Source organism: Uloborus diversus, chromosome 4, assembly GCF_026930045.1.
Source record: "Uloborus diversus isolate 005 chromosome 4, Udiv.v.3.1, whole genome shotgun sequence".
NCBI lineage: Eukaryota > Metazoa > Arthropoda > Arachnida > Araneae > Uloboridae > Uloborus > Uloborus diversus.
In genome coordinates, this window is record NC_072734.1 from 181,363,974 (window position 1) to 181,383,027 (window position 19,054).

The window sequence follows — 19,054 nt, forward strand, 5'->3', positions numbered from 1 at the left end:
GAATAGAGAATAAAATGTCAAAACTCTAAACTGTTTAATTTTTTTTTTTCAAAATGTGTCCCGAACCGTTATTAAAGTTCAAAAACTCACGACTTTGAGCAGAAAACTGTTTATAGGTGTTTATCTAGAAGGCGAGGTAAACGTTGTCAAGTTGAAGTTTCAAACGTTCCATGTAAAAACATTTTCTGGCTGAAATCATCTTTTATGTTCTTTAACTTCACCCGGAATTAATTAGCGTTCGTTTTTACAAGTGTGGTTCATATCTATCATTCTGAAAAAAATCCAAAGCTGCATTGTTTGCATTGAAAGTGCAACACATTACATAAAACATTAAAATAATCTTAGTTTCTTATTCCGTGAAATGCGCAATAGGCATAAGAAAAAAAAGTAAACTGCAATTTTAAAAGTATTACTGAACAATTTCTAGCCTACATTACCGGAAAAGTTTTTTACTTAATCAAAGAGGGTTTTAGGTAGTATACTGAACTTTATGTTTCTACAAGCAATGCTTTTGACTTCTACTGTCTAACCACGTATTGTATGGAAAGGCAAACATCCGGTTTACACGCGGAAATGGAAGCATCTATTAGTTTTCAGGGATGTTAGATTTTGCAGATGGATGTTGGTATCTAAATTAAAGAAGAGTCTCATTCAAATAAGCAGAATACGCGCATAAAATTTTTATTTTTCCCCTCATTCAGATGGAGTCGCCTTAACTGGATGTTTGCCAATTCCATACAATCCGTGGTCGAACAGTACCTTAACAGGAAGGATGTCAATTGTTTTCAGTTCAGTGGTTCCTGTAACAATCATATGAATAAATCATTTACAAACACAATTGAAATGTTTATTAACATGGTTTTTGTTGCAGAAATAAAAAATAAAAAAAAAACACTCATGTCATGGGAAAGTAACCTTTTCTTAAAATGGACCAGTGATGAAGCAAAAACAAAAATAGACCTCATGAAAAAAGTCTATAAAGGAAAAAGACGTATATTAGATATACTTTTATATGCTTGAGACTCTGCAGGGACCAATTTAAAAAACGTATAAATGATAAAAGCGTGAGAGTGTTGTGAAGGTTTATAACAACACCCTAATTTTGTATAAGAATTTGACTCCATTATTTTATAAAAATCGACAAAACTTTATTTACATCACATATACTACAAGAAGTCGTCATTTTTATTTTCTCAAGACCAAATTCGTGGAACACGATCTCGTGCGTCTTTTTCACTTTTTTTAATTACGTGTTGCCATTCGGCAGTTTGTGTTAAATAGAAATAAAATAATTAAATTTAAGAATTAAAAGACATTAAAAATATGGATGAAAATATAATACTAGAGAATTATCATTACGTGGTAATAATTTTGACTGAGAAGGGCACTTCAGTACCCCCTTCCCAGTAATGATGATAATAAATGCGTTGCCGAAAGTCACGCATTAACCACGAATGACATGTCCATAATTCTTTGGGAAGTGAACTGTTCGTCCATATTTTGTCCTATATGAAGTTTCCTCATCTTTTTTACGCATTTCTTCTTCTGGTTGGTTAACATTGTCCTTGTCAGCAGACAGAAATGCTGGTTTTAGCCTGTCTACAGACACAGTGACATTTTTGCCTTTTATCATTACTTTGAACACTTTCGCGCCGTGCTTGATGACTGCATAAGGTCCGTTGTATGGCGGCTGAAGACTTTTCCGCACCCCATCATTTCTGATAAAAACATGGGTGCAAGTTTTTAAGTCTTGTGATACGAAAGGCTTAATATTAGAATGTGATTTTGTCGGTAAAGAAGCAAAATCGTGAAATATATCTCTTAGCTTCTGTATCATAGTTTCAGGGCTTTTTATAACCGAATGTTCATCGAAAAAATCTCCTGGAAGTCGAAGTGAAGTTCCATAAACAAGTTCGGCTGGTGAAACATTCAGATCCGTTTTAATTGCTGCACGGAATCCTAGGAGTATGGTGGGAAGAACTTCGGTCCATTTTTCATTTCGTCGAGCTTTTAAAGCACATTTTAATGGTCGATGCCAGTTCTCAATAAGACCATTTGATTGAGGATGGTATGGTGAAGTTCTTATCTTTTCGGCACCAATGAATCGAGTTAATTGTCAAAATAGCTCAGACTCAAATTGACGACCTTGATCTGATGTAATTTTTTCTGGACAACCAAATCTTGAAATCCATTCAGACATCAACGTCTTAGCGACAGTTGGTGCTGTCATATCACAAATAGGATATGCTTCTGGCCATCGCGTTGCCCTATCAATTACCGTTAAGCAGTAATTCTTTCCTTCAGATTCTGGTAGTGGTCCTATTAGATCAATGTGTATATGGGAAAACCTAGATGTGTTAATATCAAATTTTCCTTCTTCAGTTTTAGTGTGCCTGAAAACCTTTGATCTTTGGCAGTTTAAACACTCTTTAACCCATACTTTGATATCCGTAGCCATTGAAGGCCAAACAAATCTCTGCTTAATAAGCTTAGTCGAACCTTTTATACCTGGGTGTGTTAAATTATGTAGGTTTAAAAAAACTTGTTTACGAAAACTTTTTATTAGAAAAGGTCGTGCTTTTCCTGTAGAAATATCACAAAATATTTCAGTTTTTGAATCAGGCATAGTAAGTAATTTTAATACTAAATTAGATTCCTTATTTTCTAAAGCAGATTTAAGTTCTAAATCAGATTTTTGTTCAACACCTAACTTAGCGTAATCTAGCGAAGTAGGAAATTTAATTGTACTTATTCGAGAAAGGGCATCGGCTGCTTCATTTGAGCTACCTTGCAAATATTCAATGTCAGTTGTAAACTCAGAGATAAAGGTTAACCATCTACTTTGCCTATTTGTGCAGGTATCTCGTTTCTTTGGAAAAGCAAATTTTATTGGTTTGTGATCAGTGTATATTATACATTCTTTCGCCTCGATGAAATGTCGAAAATATTTTACTGATTCATAAATGGCTAATAATTCCCTATCAAAAACCGAGTATTTTAACTGAGCAGTATTCAGTTTTTTTGAAAAAAATGCTATTGGTTTCAACCCTTCTTCAGTCTGCAGACTTAAGGTTGAACCAATGGAGAAATCACTAGCATCAGTGTGTAATGCTAACTGCCCATCCTGCGAGGGAAAGACCAATGCAGCGCCAATCAAACTTTGTTTAGCTTTCTCAAATGCGTCATTCAAAATTGGAGACCATTCAATAGGAGTGCTATCATTCTTTTTACATCCTCTTATTTGATCTGTTAAAGGGGTAAGCAGTCTTGCTGCATGTTTAACAAATCTTCTAAAATAATTTATTAATCCAATGAATCGTCGAAGCTCTGATATTGTTTTTGGCTTAGGATAATTTTGAATGGTTTCAACTTTTGATTTTAAAGGTTTAATTCCTTCAAAAGAAATATCATGTCCTAAAAATGATACTTCAGTTTGAGCAAAAACACTTTTGAAAATATTCACATTTAAACCATATTTGGCAAGCCTACCTAATACAATTTTCATGTGTTCTAAGTGTTCCGTTTCATTTTCGGAAAAAATTAGTATGTCATCTAAATAAGCAACAGCGAAGTCTACATTTGAAAGTGCCTCATTAATAAATCTTTGGAACGTATTTGCTGCACATTTTAAACCGAAATTTAAATATAAGAACTCAAAACTACCAAACGGTGTGGTAACTGCAGTTTTTTGAATATCATCTTTGAAAACTGGAATGTGAAAATATGCCCTAACAATATCGAGTTTAGAGAAAATTTTCTTGCCGTGTAAAATGTTCGTTACATCGTGTATGAGTGGCACAGGGTAACGGTCAGGCACAGTGACCGAATTTAACCTTCGATAATCACCACAAATACGGTAAGATCCATCCGCTTTTGGTACCACGTGAATAGGAGAAGTCCAAGGAGATTTTGAAGGACGGCATATTCCTTGATCCATAAGGTATTGAAATTCTTTTTTAACTTCGATTAATACCTTTGGATGTAAACGTCGGGGCTTAGAAAATAAAGGCGGTCCTTTTGTTTCTATATAATGGACAGTATCGTGACTGACTGGTTTTTTGAAATTTGGGATAGGATTCAATAACTCGGGAAAATCTTTAAATAATTCTTTGTACACCATATTATCCGAGACTAATTTAATTCCACTATATTGAGTTTTAGTTAACTCTCCCTTCGTTGTTAAACCAGTGACTGAATCAATTAATCTCGACTTCTTTAAATCTACTAGTAGTGAAAAATTTTGTAAAAAATCTGCTCCTAGAATTGGGCAAGAAACATTTGCTACAACAAATGGCCACTGATATATTCTACGCAATCCAATGTTGATATTTAACACCTTGTGGTCGTACACAGCTATTTTTGAATCGTTCGCAGCATACACGTAAGTGATGGGAGTTTTTGCTTTGAATGAAAAATGGGCAGGAATGCAAGAAATATCACTGCCACTATCAACCAAAAAATTTAATCCCGTACTTTTATCCATTATGTGTAATCTACACTGTTTATGTGCTGCTATGTCAGGGTAAATATCGTTATTAGACATAGCAGCTATGGCAAGTTTTTTTTGAACTGCATCATAACTGCATGGTTGGCGACATTTAAATGCTTTATCGCCGAATTTTTCATGATAAAAACAAAACTCAGATGTATTTTGATTATCTGAGGGTGTTGGAACTCGTCTACTCCTAGATTGGGACCTATATCTATGATTACTACGACCTCTCGAAAATGAACGTTTTGATACCATTTTAGTTAATTCAGAAACTCGCATGGTTAAATACTCAATTTGATTTTGCAAATTTGATATTTGCGTCGTTTGTTCACTATGTTTTAGTGTTTCTGAAATTTTGCAAACTGATGGCTTCATTTTTATTTCATGAATTTTATCAGCTAAAATGGACAGTTCAGTCAACTCTGAAGTTGATGCTGATAAAATGGCTTGAATATGTGTTGGCAAACGCTCTAACCAAATGGTTTTTAAAAATTCGTCAGTAATTGAATTTCGTGAAAGTTCTTTTATTTGCCGAAGTAAAACAGATGGTTTTTTATCACCTAATGTAAGTTCACACAAAAGTTTCCGTATTTGGCTTGATTGCGAATCGGAAAACTCTTTAACTAATCTATCTTTTAAAGCTTGATATTTATTTCCCTCTGGAGGAGCTATAATTAAATCCGAAACAGCGCTAAGTGTATCTGCGTCAATGGCGGATAACAAGTAGTTATACTTCGTCTCATCATTTGTTATACATGAAACATTGAAACTAGCCTCCACTTGAATAAACCAAACTGTTATATTACTTTTCCATAGTGGAGGTAATCTGGTTGCAACTCTCAAAACTGAGTCACTTTGTACAGTATTATTGGTAAATTCAACATTATCTAAACTTTCTACCGACATTTTAAAATTTAACTGAGAATTTACAAGTAAAATAAACAAATGCAATTAAATTAAAACAAAGAAAAATTAGTCAAAGATAAAATTTATCTTTACACGAAAATAAAATTTAGGCCAGAGCATTTCCCTTCAAGTGAATGACTTTAAGTGAAGAGCATACCGTAGAATAAAGCATTGTCCGTCTTCTTTTCTTTTCCTTTTTTTCTTGTCCAAAACGTGGGTCACCACTGAGAGTGTTGTGAAGGTTTATAACAACACCCTAATTTTGTATAAGAATTTGACTCCATTATTTTATAAAAATCGACAAAACTTTATTTACATCACATATACTACAAGAAGTCGTCATTTTTATTTTCTCAAGACCAAATTCGTGGAACACGATCTCGTGCGTCTTTTTCACTTTTTTTAATTACGTGTTGCCATTCGGCAGTTTGTGTTAAATAGAAATAAAATAATTAAATTTAAGAATTAAAAGACATTAAAAATATGGATGAAAATATAATACTAGAGAATTATCATTACGTGGTAATAATTTTGACTGAGAAGGGCACTTCAAGCGTAAAAAAGAGAAATGCATAAACGATGCTTCACTGCATTCTCCATTTCTTTTGTGTGGTTCACATTTTGTTGCAAATATTAATGCTCTTATGGGACGCAATTAAAGCAGTCTGTGGTCTTCCGCTGCGGTAATATTTCGATAAACAAATTTAAAGAAATAAATAAGATTATCAATAAAAGTAATAATATTTCTTTCAGCAAAAAATAATGTATATTAGAGGAGGGTGGCCTGAAGCGGGTTGGTTTTCGACGAACGTTCGAAAATTTTAGTTTTTGAATTTTAATCGCATAAATTTGGTCTTTTTTTCCTAGCAGGGTTCTTGAACTATAAAATAAAAGTGATGAAGCACTAATTATTTATTATCAAACTCAACAAACATGTGAAAAAATCGCTTTGCCCTACCAGGTAGACCAAAGCGGGTAAGCTTAACTAATTGTGGTTTGGTACATTTGCCAATCAAATATGAAGTTCTAAACGATTAAAATAGTTCCCTAGCTACCTGCCATTACATAAAAAAATTAAACAGTTGTACTTATCCAATTCAAAGTCAGTACCTTTGTTTATAAAACATAAATAAATAACTCAAATAATTAATATACTAATTAATTGCCATTCTAAAAATAACTTTTTAAAGTTACACTTATCCTATTGAAAAAGAAAATCTAAGTAAGCACACGAGTCAAGAAATTTCAAATAAATATATTATTAAATTTTATACCCGCTTTGCCTAAAGGTACGTTTTTATTTCAATAATTTTAACTTTAAATTAATAATTAAATAAAGAAACGGAATGACCATCGTAGTTTATAGGTGGATAGTGCCAGAATAAGTTAATATTATTGACAATCAAAATAATAAGTTGGTCTTCGTCTAATCACAAGTTACAAAGCTTCATTTAAAAAAAAATGTACCATTTTTTTTAAGCCTGGTTGCGCCATGCCGCTTCACTGCTGCTTCGCTGGGACTGATAATAACTCCTTAATATAATAAGGATGTTTGGGTAAACACTACATGCGTATTCATCGCCGCTAGTACACCATGGGGGGGGAGGCATACGAAGGCCTACCAGCTTTATACCACCCTCCCCTGTATAGTTACTCCAACACATACAATTCTACATTTTTCCAGCATTTGATTCAAATTTTATAATTCTTACTTTGCATCACAAATGTGTCTAAAAATCTACCAGCATATGTTACTGTATATAAAACTATTCCGTCGCATATTATTAAGATAGCATGTAAAAGATTCAGAAGTAAGGATGTATCCGGCTAAAATTATTTATTCATGAGTTTGAATTTTATCCCCTTCGACGATGTCAATTAAAATGTTAATCATTGAACAATATTGCAAATTCGACGCTAAGGAACACATAAATCATTAAGCGCTTCATCTTATTTTCATTCCTCACAGGTACTAAATTTTTCTCGCCACTTGTTTGCTTTTTTAGAAGTGATAATGATTAAACTCGCCCATGTACATGTCATTGTAGAAATAAATGAAAGATTATTATTCCGTGAAAAATAACCTAAGGAAGTAATTTTACACGGTTGTAAGACAAGCGGAATTAAGAGAAGTAAAAGAGTGAAACTTACGTATTAGAAAAAAAAGTATGCTTCATATTATTTTTTTTTCGTCATTTTCAAAACATTACATTTTTTCTTAATACATTATAACATGTAAAATGGAATTCCTGTCTGAGTTACCGCTTCTGGTGCGTGCAGAATTAGTCCTATATGTATACTAATCTCTGTAAGATGACCACCTGTCTAAGTTTAGCACTGACGTACTAATTTTTCAAATGGTCAATTTGCACATGTTTCACTGTACTGCTTTTGTGTATTACCGTGAACTCAGGCTACTTTGGTCCTAGAGTCCTTCTTTGGACCAATTCGAGGAAAAAGATACAACGCTCTCTGTTAACCTTCAGGGCACCATTTTTCCAACATACTTTGACAGATTCCCAAGAGCTTTCCCAAGCACTCACTTATGCATACCAAGCAGTTCTAAAGCTCTGCTCAAGAATCAACACTAGTAGTTCTGCGGTTCTTGCGCTAACATGTGCCTTTATAATCTCTCAAACTTCTCCGTGTAGAAGCAGTTCTACGTCATCTAAGATTTTTCAAATATCTATTTATGAGCACTATTTGATACTCTTTGCCGTAGTACAGTTTTACATTACATTTCTGTTAACGTTAAATAAAAAAATAAAAAAGGACAGTTACATCATATCTCTTAACTAAAAATTACAATTTACTTTGGCCTAGCATAAAAACTTGAAAAAAAATCCGCCAGAGAGATTTGGAAAAGTAAAGAATAGCTAAAATTAAGACTCTAAGCAGGAAAAACACAAGAAAAAAACCTGGAACTCTCGGAAACGGGTAAAGAGAGATTTTGCACACTCAATTCATCAGGGCTCAGTTACGTGGCTTTCATTATGGAACATGAAGAGGAATTAAAACTTGCAGGAGGTTTAGAAAAAGGTTTACCCAGTTGCATCTACTTCTTACGAATATTGTTAAATTTGTTGGGAAGCTTACGACCTTTTTTTTATTGTTGAATGGAATGAGTTCAGGTTTCTAGAGATAGCTTTTCATGTGATAGAAAAAGGGGCGAATGCTAAGAGCAGGCAGCAGGCATAAAAGTTTTGGAAGTGGCCGAACACATTGGATACTTTGTTTTACGAATGGTGTTATCTTACTAAAATTAGTCAAACTTCAAAACTGATGAAAGGGTGACTGTTCTCCGTCGGTAATTTCTGAGACAATAACTAGGTCTGCACACACATTAAAATATATATATATATATATATTTTCTTTGAAACAAATATGTAGGATTCAAACTTCTTGTAAAATGTGTGTGTGTGTGTGTGTGTATTTTTCTTTCAATTTAATATTTTCCCTATGAGCACACGTTTTTCTTTGACTGTAGTTAGTTCTACAATGATTTTAAATAGAGAAAACCACTTCAGGCAAAAGTAACCCAAACGCAAGGGTAACATTGGCCCAAATAAAAAACAATAATAAAGGGTAAGAATACTTGGAAATAAACTGATCACTGTTAAAAAAATAAATTAAGGCATCTCCAGATGTGTAAAACAAGTTTCCACAGCTTGGAAATATAAATAGTTACAAAATTATTGACAAAGGAATAAGGAAATTTCCAAAACCTGGGCCAAAGTAGTCAGCGTTTACGATATGAGTTTTGAAACAAAAATCTTGAGGAAAATAAGATTTATGGTAGAGTAAATATTTTATACGTAAAAAGTTAATGCCCAAGTTTACTGTAAAATTGCTCATATTATTTTGCCAGATTTGGATCAGTGGTTTTGTGTAAATTTATGGGATATATGTAATTATAGGGTCCTTGAGAGACGAAAAGTTGCAATAACTCTTATTTGATTCATTTTGCATTGGGAAGAGAAATATATGAATAGTAGATGACAATATCTGTAATTAATCTTGAAATAAAAAGTAACTTTGATTACGAGTAGAAATATGCCGGTATGAATGCTGGCATGTTTCACTTGCAGAAGAAAAATACAGGGTATAAGTTTGAAACGATAATTTTTTATTATACTGCAGTTACGATTGCTTATTGTATTTACTTGACTGCAGTTGATGCTTGATAGATTTCTTTTGTCATTGTATGTAAAAAAAAACTTCTCTGGTCCACTGGCAAGCACTCCCCCCCCCCACACGCAGACATACACGCACATGTACTCTTTAGATGAAAATAGTATCCAACGCACAATATCCAGCATGCAGCCCCTGGCATTAATTTGAATTTTGATGTCTTGAATTCCAATTATGTTTTTCGTAATTATGTTTGGACAGACACAAGGAACACAATAAATTGGGTAATATCTCAATTTTGATACAAAAATCATAATTTTAATATTAAAATATCGAAATTCAAATCACTTTTTCAAAATTAGTATCTTATCTATATATATAAAAATCTCGTGTCACGATGTTTGTTCGGGGTAAACTCCGAAACTACCGAACCGATTTTTATCAAATTTCATACCTATTTGTAATTTGGTCCAACTTAAAAGATAGGATGGTTTTTATAATTTTTAATTGCAAATAAAATGTTTATTACACATTAATATTTTGTAGTAATTGTTTAGTTCTATAAATTCTTAATAGATGGCGGTGTAAGTTAATTAATCGATACACCGTTATCATCGTTTGACATCTACACTGTAAAAAATGCCGTAACGTTCCTGATTATTTCCAAAGAATGTTTCTGGATTTTACAGGTTTTTATCCACTTCCTGAAAAAACTAAGTACATTCTTCAAAAGTTTCCTGAATTGCTACAAGTTTCACAAATGCAGACTTCTAACCGTTGTGAAAAATATTTTTCACCACCAGTATAAAGATTAGCTGGGCCTATTTAATAAGTGTATCGGCTTCGTGATTAATAACGATCCGCCGATATTGGGTAAACTCCCAAAGCGGGCGAGTATGTTTTTGGGTTCCTTTGCTTTGCCGGAAGTGAAGGCGAGTTAGGTTTATGGTACTTCCTTGCTTTTCGGCTTTAGATGTGGCTAATGCTTTCAGAAGCTTCTTGGCGCAGCAGGAAGATGCCAAGCAGTTATTATAAACGAGCTTAGGTTTTATGTGAAAGGGCCAGACACACGGTTGGCATTATAAGCGGGAAAATCTTTGAATAATTCAGAAATATTCCAGGATAATTTGTAGAAGATTACTGAATTTAAGCGGACAAGATTTCGTTTTTTTTTTCTTTTGCTAGATTTTTTTACATCATTAAGTATCATGTATGTTAAATCATCCTCAAAAAATTTTAATCTTGAGTTGATGAGAATTTACAAATAATACTATGTTACGGATATCGATGGTTATCAATAGTATCGCAGTAGAAACGATGATAATAGAGGCAACATTTTTCAATGTAAATGTCAAATTCTACAAATCAAGTTGAAATTGATAAGCATCGGGTAGTTCCATACTCACCACTGCTTTTAAAAATGTATGAGGCTCATATTAATGTCGAAATTTGCAATTCCCAGAAATCAACTAAGCATTTTTTCAAATACGTTTTTAAAGTTCCTTATTAGGTCGCATTTGAAGTACGAAAAAAAGGCTAAAATGAATACGAAATAACAAGATAAGAAATGAGTAGATATATAAGCAGCAACGAGAAACTATCGAGAATAATTTAGTTTCCCTATCCACGAAAGAGACCCATTTGTCCAGCATCTTGCAGTACATCTCGAAAACGGTCAAGGAGTATATTTTTCAAAAATAAATCTTCTACACAGAGCACTTCAGCCACCAAGAACGACACTGATCCTTTTGCATAGTGCCAAAAATCTTATGTGGTCAGCCGATTCGCAAACATAAAGTTAAATATCACTGTTCCATGCTATTTTTAATGCACTGTAAAAATTACGAAATGTCACTGATTATTTCCGCGGAACATGTCGGTTTTCTTAGGTCCTTCCTGTGAAAATCAAATATCTGTGTCAAAACGTTTACTGAATTGCTACAAGTGTCATGTCTCACTGCTGTGAAAAATATTTTAACTCCCAGTTTAAAGATTTACTGAGCGTATTTATTAAGCGTATCAACCTCTGTTTGATTACATTCCGTCTAAATGGGATAAGCTCTCTGGTCGAGTGAATGAGCCTCGGGATTTTATAGCTTTGCAGGTGAGGAAATGTCGTAGTATATGCTTGCAATTCTTTCTTAGCTTTTGCTATGTATGCAGAAATGCCTTTGAATCTTTCTTACAAAAGTAGGAAGGTGGCATAACGACAAACAGTATTCGTCAACTGTTTCAAGTAATATTGACAGCATAATATCCAACACAATCATCATTTCGGAGGGAAAACTATATACATTTTATGTATGAAAAGGTACTTCATAGAGCTAATCAAACACAACGATGTCCAAATCTAGATTTTACACCAGAGATTTATACTGAAGCTTTAGTGCTGATTGAAGACTTATGCATTTTAATTTCAAATTTGTTTTAAAGTCATTATGGTGTGCTATCACCTGATCAATTGGCAACCGACTTTGTTAACACTTATTTGTAACGAGAAAAGTGCAATGACGCTGTCTTAGCCACAATCATTGCGACAAATGAGCCAACTGACAGTTGTATAAAAATATTCGTAATCAGGTTGTGCTGTCCGTTGTTATGAACAAGGCAATACAGTTTTTGATGGAAAAAAAGAGGTATACATTCGAACTAAATTTTTAAATTCTCGGGATGTACTAAGAATGTCAATGTATAACTTCTGGTTAAAAAATTGGTTCACCAATTGTTCATTTCACAATTTAAACCAACCTAGAGTATACAATGGTATACGTTTATTCATCAAAAATCAACAATTTTGACGGGAAAGTTTTAAAGGGAATTTTTCGGTGTTGTCATGTACTTCCATTAATAGCGTCATAATTTTTAAACACACTTAGAAGGCTTCAACTTTCAAAGCGTTTACCTTTTTCAATCACCTTAAAAAGATATTAAGAGAAAACAATGTCTATTTGCGGTTTGGACTTGATATATACATATATCTCTCCTAGGAAAACTATCTATCGCCAACTCACGAGTGGGAAAGTTATCATACCTATTCGTGTTAGCAAAAGACAGGTTAAGCAAGAATTTTGTGCACAACTTAGTGCTTAGATAGTTCTAAATTTTCAAATAATAGAAACAATAGTTTGAAATAAATGTTATCTATCTCATTTTTTAAATTAAATTTTTAAATTTAGTTATTGTTTTTGTAAAGAAGCCATTGATTACGAACTGTAGATAAAGCTGAGAAAGATAAAATGTAGAATACATTCTAAAACTGTATGTTGGTTTATGCTTAATTTCTACGTTCCGATATTTTACAATCAGTTTCGATATTTACTGTTAATTTGAATTAATTCTGTACGTTTGGCCGAAGTCGTACTTACAAAATTTACTAAGCGTAGTTTTAGTAAGTCATTTAATAAGTACTTACTTCAGCCTAACGCGCTCATTATCAACCTCCTATGTATTAAAATCGGCTAAACAGTTTTAAACTTTTTTAAAAATATTAATTTGAGTGTATCAAAATAATGAGTAAAATATTCTTTTAATCCAACTACTGCGCCACAGCAACGCGTGGCTGGGTCAGCTAGTTTTATTGTATGTCTTTATTTATTTATTTATTTACTTGCGTTTGCAAGTGTGAAGATTTTGATGTTTCAATAATGCAAGAAAAATGTTTCATAAATTATTTACATTAGAAAATGTGTAAAATGAATTTCGAAATTCCAGGACATATGTATGTTTTCATAGTCCTTTGAGGGTTAAGTGTAAAAATATTAAAATTAAGACCATTAGATTAATTAAAAAAATAATTAAAAAATTTGCAAATCATATTTTGTCGAGCATGCAAATTATGTACAGTTGAATATATACGTTACTGAAAAGACAAATTTGAAACTTATCAGAAACACATTTAGCGATTTTTTTTCAATGATAGGAATTGAAAAACTTTGTGCATAAAAATATACAACCTTAATTGTATCCAGCTGTTGACAAAACAAATTATAGTGCTCGTTTTTCGGATTATACAAGCTAATAAATCATTCTATGTATTAAAATATTTTAATGCCTAATTATGTTTAGAGTGTCGTGAAAAGTATATTTCAATCATCGAAGTTAAAAGGATTGAAAAAAAAAAAAAAACTTTTTGGCAAAACCTTTCATCCTAAATGATTGAAATTCTTTCGAATACTGACATTCAAATCCCTTCACAAAGCATGATTTAAATGACAAAAGACAGCCGCGTCAGAAAGTGTACGAAAAGTTTTTTCTGAAAAATGGGGGAAGGGGATCTGAGTTTCTGTTAGGAAGACTCGGCTTTTTAAAAATGTTAAATTTTACATGAATAAATGATTCTTACAACCATAAATCATTCGCTTTCGCTGACATAAAGCTGTCATGTTCTTATACGGTTTTATTGCTCATTTTATTCCAACGGAGACATCATTTTTGAAGGATGTTTCTGCACTTATTTATTTGTTAATGTTTTGAAGTGAAATAATTAAATTAATGTTTATTGAAAATGGGGTGGAATAACCTTATTCTTGTGCACACTAAATTTAAATAAAGCTAACTGATTTTTTAATAAAACGGCACATTTTGTTTTCGCATACTTCCATCATAAAAATGAAAGTTGAAACTAAATGCGAGTAAATATATTTGTATATTTAATGTTTGTGATTTAGCAGAATATAAACAAGTTACTTTACTGTGCAACATTTAAATAAATCTTGTGTTTAGATTACACTTAAAAAAAAATTTCTGAAACATTCATGGAAAATAATGGTCAGTTAATGTGCCCAATATCTACAAGAAACGTATCTTGCAAAAAAAAGGGAATATTTTTCGTTAAAATTCAGTTTATTTCTGAAAGTATCCTGGAATCTTTTTGAAGAATTCAGAAACGTCCCAGGTTAAAACCGATCGTGTCTCCGATTCTGAATTACAGAGAAAACGTATAATCGTTTAATATAGTTGCTTGGAATCTTATTTACCATAAAAGCACCAAAAGCATTATTGCAAACATGGCCAGAGCTATGACTGAATTGCAAGTAAGTATCAAGTGTCTTAATCGCCTGCAATTCTTGCAAAGCAGAGGAAGCCAGGTACTCATTATTCGCTCTCTTTAGGAGCTATCTGAACTTATTCGCTCTATCTGGACGTGCCATAATTGCACTAAAGCCGATATATGCAATAAATTCGTTCAGTTAATCTTGAAACTGGGAGCTGAAAATATTTTTCACAACAGTGAGAAATGTGCATTTTGTAGCAATTTAGGAAAAGTTTGGAGAAATATACTTGATTTTCTCAGGACGTGGATGAAAAAGTAGGAAAGCCCGAGGTAATCCACGGAAATAATCATTAAAGTTTCGGAATTTTTTTACAGTACATTCTTATCAATTGACTATTTTTTACAGCATTCTTCACCACTCCCCCCCCCCTTTTTTTATATAGAATTTTGCCCATCATACGAAGTAGCCACTTTTCAATGCATTCTGCACTAAGCAAATGTGATTTTTTTACCGTTATAATTTTGAACTAAATATCTACATTAGCATAAGTAAATATTAATAATAAAAAATCGTTGGTTTCTTTAGAGTCTAAATTAGCCCTATAGTTTCAATAGACTGTAGTTAATACTTGATTTGCTTACAAAAATTGCATTTCAGTTGTTGCGTTAAAAAAAATGTCGCTTAAAGGAATGTAACGTTTTTATTGGTGGACTTAAAGAATCAATAACTGACAGAATTGTGATGCAAACATGCAACGTAATAGTGCCTCAATGTGTGAAAAGGAGCAATTTAGTCATCAAAACCAAAAACTTTTTGTGAACAGTATTGTTGTAACATAAAACTACACGTTTTAAGAGTCAAAATTATCAACCGAATTTCAAAAAAACTCGGGAACATTGGATCAGACCATGTTATATAAGTTATTCTACGGATGATCAAAATTATGAACCAGAAGTGATTATTACATCTCCCAAACCTGATTTAGTTAGCAAGAAAGAAGAAATATATTAAAGAAAAAATGCAATTGCTACTGCAAAATATAAAAATTCTTAAAGAGTATTTTTTTACGAAATGAAAAATAGCTGGTAGTTACTGTCGAAATGGTTTTTTTTCAAGAAAATATTAGAGATGTATAGTAAGTTCTCAGAAGTTCCTTTATTCTGGATGGATTTCCAAGGTTTTGAAATTTGAGTGTGTGACCGTGAGAAATTTGTTACAAACTTTAACATTACAAATCAGATCGTTTAGGGGGAAAAAAACAGCGAAGAAGGGCAATGTGTTAAAAATAATGAATTTTTCTTCTTAGTTTTACTTTTTTTTTTTTTTTTTTTGCAGCAACCCAATCTATTTAATAAAGCTTGGACAAAACATTGCAAAAAAATGTATTTCCGTATCTGATAATTTTAAGCTTTAAAATGCATTATTTTGCCAATGAAACAAAGAGAAAAGAATGCTGTCAATACCATCAATTTTTTTTTCTGAACATTTGCCAAATTATTTTTTATCATTAAAGGACAATGTATGTATTCAAAAAAAAAAAAAAAAAAAAAAAGAAAAACACAAAAACACATTTTTATGTATTATTTATTAAGAAAATGTAAAACATTATTGTAATTTTATTTCTCAGCGCTTTTTGCTTATCAGGAAAAACAAAATGTTACTTAAAGATTATTTAGAAGTTATTTAAATAGGCGAGAAATTTAAAACTACAGTAATATAATATCTGGATAATTACATTCTAAAAATGGACAATTGTCGTTGAACTTTGTCAAAGAAACTGAAGAAATAAGAGTTCAAATTCAGTGATCTTTCTTTGTCTAGAAATATCTTCCACGATAGAAACCCATGTACAAATTTACAATGTTGGTTGTCTTTAATAGGCAAACATAAAACAATTAAACATTTTCTTTTCTGAAAACTTATCTGAAATAGAATCTCATCAAGACTGAAATAGTTAGTTTAGGAATCTTTTAAACATTTTGGATTTGAGAAGGTATGCATAAAACCCCGCTATTTCCCTTAGAAATGCTGTACAATTCCTAGATAAGACTTTAACTGTCATAAATAAGCGTTATCTCAAGCATATAACGAAATTGAGAATTGAATCGTTCCGAGATCGTACAACTATTAAATATTCTGATAATACGTTTCACTGCAAGTTATATCTATACTGTAACTAGTTATTTCGTATTTTATTGTTTTATATTAATACAGCTCTATTCGTTATAATTTACTTGATATGCACTCAAAAATTGTTCAAGAACGTTTTCATTAGTCTCTTCTATTAAAACTAGAGCGAAAAAGAAAAGTATCCAAGTTATTATTAGTTTAAAACTATTTGAAGTTTAAGAAAGAAAAATTGTTTAGTACACTAAAAAATTTTTGAAACGTTATTGGTTATTTCCGTGGAACGTCTCGGATTTCACACGTTTTCACCTATTTCCCCGTAAAAACAAGTATATTCAAAAAAATGACTACTGAATCGCTACAAGTTGAACGCGTGCAGACTTTTCACAGTTGTGGAAAATATTTTTTGCAACCAGTAAAGATTGAATGAGCCTGTTTATTAAGTGTATCGGTCTACGGTTGCTTATTGCATGTCCAGATTGACTAAACTCCAATGCGAGCGAAGAAAAAAAGTCAATGGATAGCTACAACTTTGCAATGCAGGAATTGCAGGCAAGAGATATGCTTGGTTCCTTCTTGCATAGCTTTGGCCGTGGTCGCTCTGATTTTTATGGAGCCTTCTTGGTAAATCAGCAAGGTTCTAATCAATTACACTAAACCTACTTAATTTTTCTAGAAGGTTCTAGAGACACGACTGAATTTAACAGGGAAGATTTTGCACTTCTTCAGAAAGTTTCAAGGTTAATTTCAGAAAGATTACTGACTTTTAGCGGAAAACGTTCCTTGTTTTTCCAAAATATGTTACAGGAAGAAATTGGGCACATTAGCTGCCTATTATTTTCCAGGAATGTTTCTGAATCGTTTTTACAGTGTAAATGTTTCATTAGTCTATTCTTATACAACTATAGCAAAAAAGAAAAAAAGAAGCGTCCAAGTTAATATTATTTTTAAACTAAATGAATTTTTAGAAAAAATAGCAATGATGCAACTAGCGACATGTGCTCGGATCCTTATTCGTCCGCTATTTTCCTTATTGATCACCGAGTTAATTTTTTTAATGCAAATCGCCGGCAAGACAAAACGATGATAGTGAAATTATCACGTAGATGTATTTGTTAATTACAAGGAACAAAAATAAAAATAAAAAAGAGTCGCAAATGTATAATCAAGAGAAAAAACTTAAAATATTTTCAAAAGCCTTATACTATTGAAAATCAGTCACGAGCTTTTTTTTTTTTTTTTTTTAATAACAAATAGAAACTGGCAGCAGAATTTTTTTTTAATTCAATGCGTTTTCTTTCCTTGTCGGTTAACAATGAATTCAGTTACCCACACTGTAAAAATGATTCAGAAACGTTCCTGGAAAATAACGGGCAGCTAATATGCCTAGTTTCTTCCAGTAACATATCTTACAAAAACCAGGAAAGTTTTCCGCTAAAGTTCAGAAACCTTCCTGAAATATTCATAAATCCCATTTAAAGCCAGTCGTGTCTTTGCAACTTTTAAGCAAACTTAAGTAGGTATAATATAATAACTGCGTACTTTCCTGCTTTTCAAGGAGAGCTCCAAAAGCAGTATTGCAAACATGGCCAAAGCTAATACAAAACTGCAAGCAATAACCAGGAATTTCACTCGCCTGCAAAGCTGCGTAGTCCATAGACTGATTTGCGCTCTTTGGACGCTTATCAGTCAATACAGGCCGCAAACGAACTGAAGCCGATAAACTTTATACATACGCTCAGTTGTTTTTTAAACTGGGAGCTAAAAACAATTTTCGCAACAGTGAGAAGTCTGCATTCGTGCGACTTGTAGCAAATCTAAAAACTTGTCGACAGTGATACTTGATTTTTCCAGGAAGTGGATAAAAACCATTGAAATCCTGAAACGTTACACGGAAATACTCAGTTTCGCTTCGGAATTTTTTTACAGTGCATAGCGTGAATAAAGGCTCAGCCGTATTTAAAATCTGTCTTAACAAAACGTCAAAACTCCATTTTTTACATGGAAATTCAAACACATTCTATCAAACATAAAAATAATCTTTCTTTGTTTTGGGACTAAATGTTCAAATTTTTGAAATAAGTTTTCTCTGCATATTCGCGAAAAAGCTTGTATTGTTTTTTAGCCTACTTTCCCAGTAAAATCAGAGAAATAGAAAAAAAAAGCATGAAACAAGGCTTAATGCCTCCTTAAAAGTATCGCAAAAAACAAAAAAAAGTCAAAAATAAATAAAATAAGTAAATAAATATCGGAAAATTAAAAATTGGAAAGTAGGGTATTGGGAAGGAGGGAAAATGTCTGTCGGTCTGTCTGCCCCCCCCCCCCCAGTGACCTTTGAGTGAATAATTCGATTCGAACCTTTTTTGTTTTGTGTTCGAAAGATCTTGGCGAGGACACCTCATTC

The 19,054-nt window shown here is 32.4% G+C and overlaps 1 protein-coding gene across 1 annotated transcript; it reads right to left on the bottom strand.

Moving 5' to 3' along the window:
• Positions 1-1,444: 1,444 nt before the first annotated feature.
• On the bottom strand, positions 1,445-5,398 carry LOC129221033 (uncharacterized). Its single transcript, XM_054855469.1, has 2 exons — positions 4,902-5,398; positions 1,445-1,718 (listed from the first exon to the last, which is right to left on the bottom strand). Exons 1-2 carry the CDS (start codon positions 5,396-5,398, stop codon positions 1,445-1,447), a joined length of 771 nt encoding a protein of 256 aa, XP_054711444.1.
• Between the last annotated feature and the right edge of the window lie 13,656 nt (positions 5,399-19,054).

Excerpts from the sequence above, each read along its gene's own strand:
- LOC129221033 (XM_054855469.1), bottom strand. The coding sequence starts at position 5,398 with ATGTCGGTAGAAAGTTTAGATAATGTTGAATTTACCAATAATACTGTA. Across the intron at positions 1,719-4,901 it reads ACTTCAGAGTTGACTGAACT|AAATGATGGGGTGCGGAAAA; the intron begins GTCCATTTTAGC and ends TGTTTTTATCAG.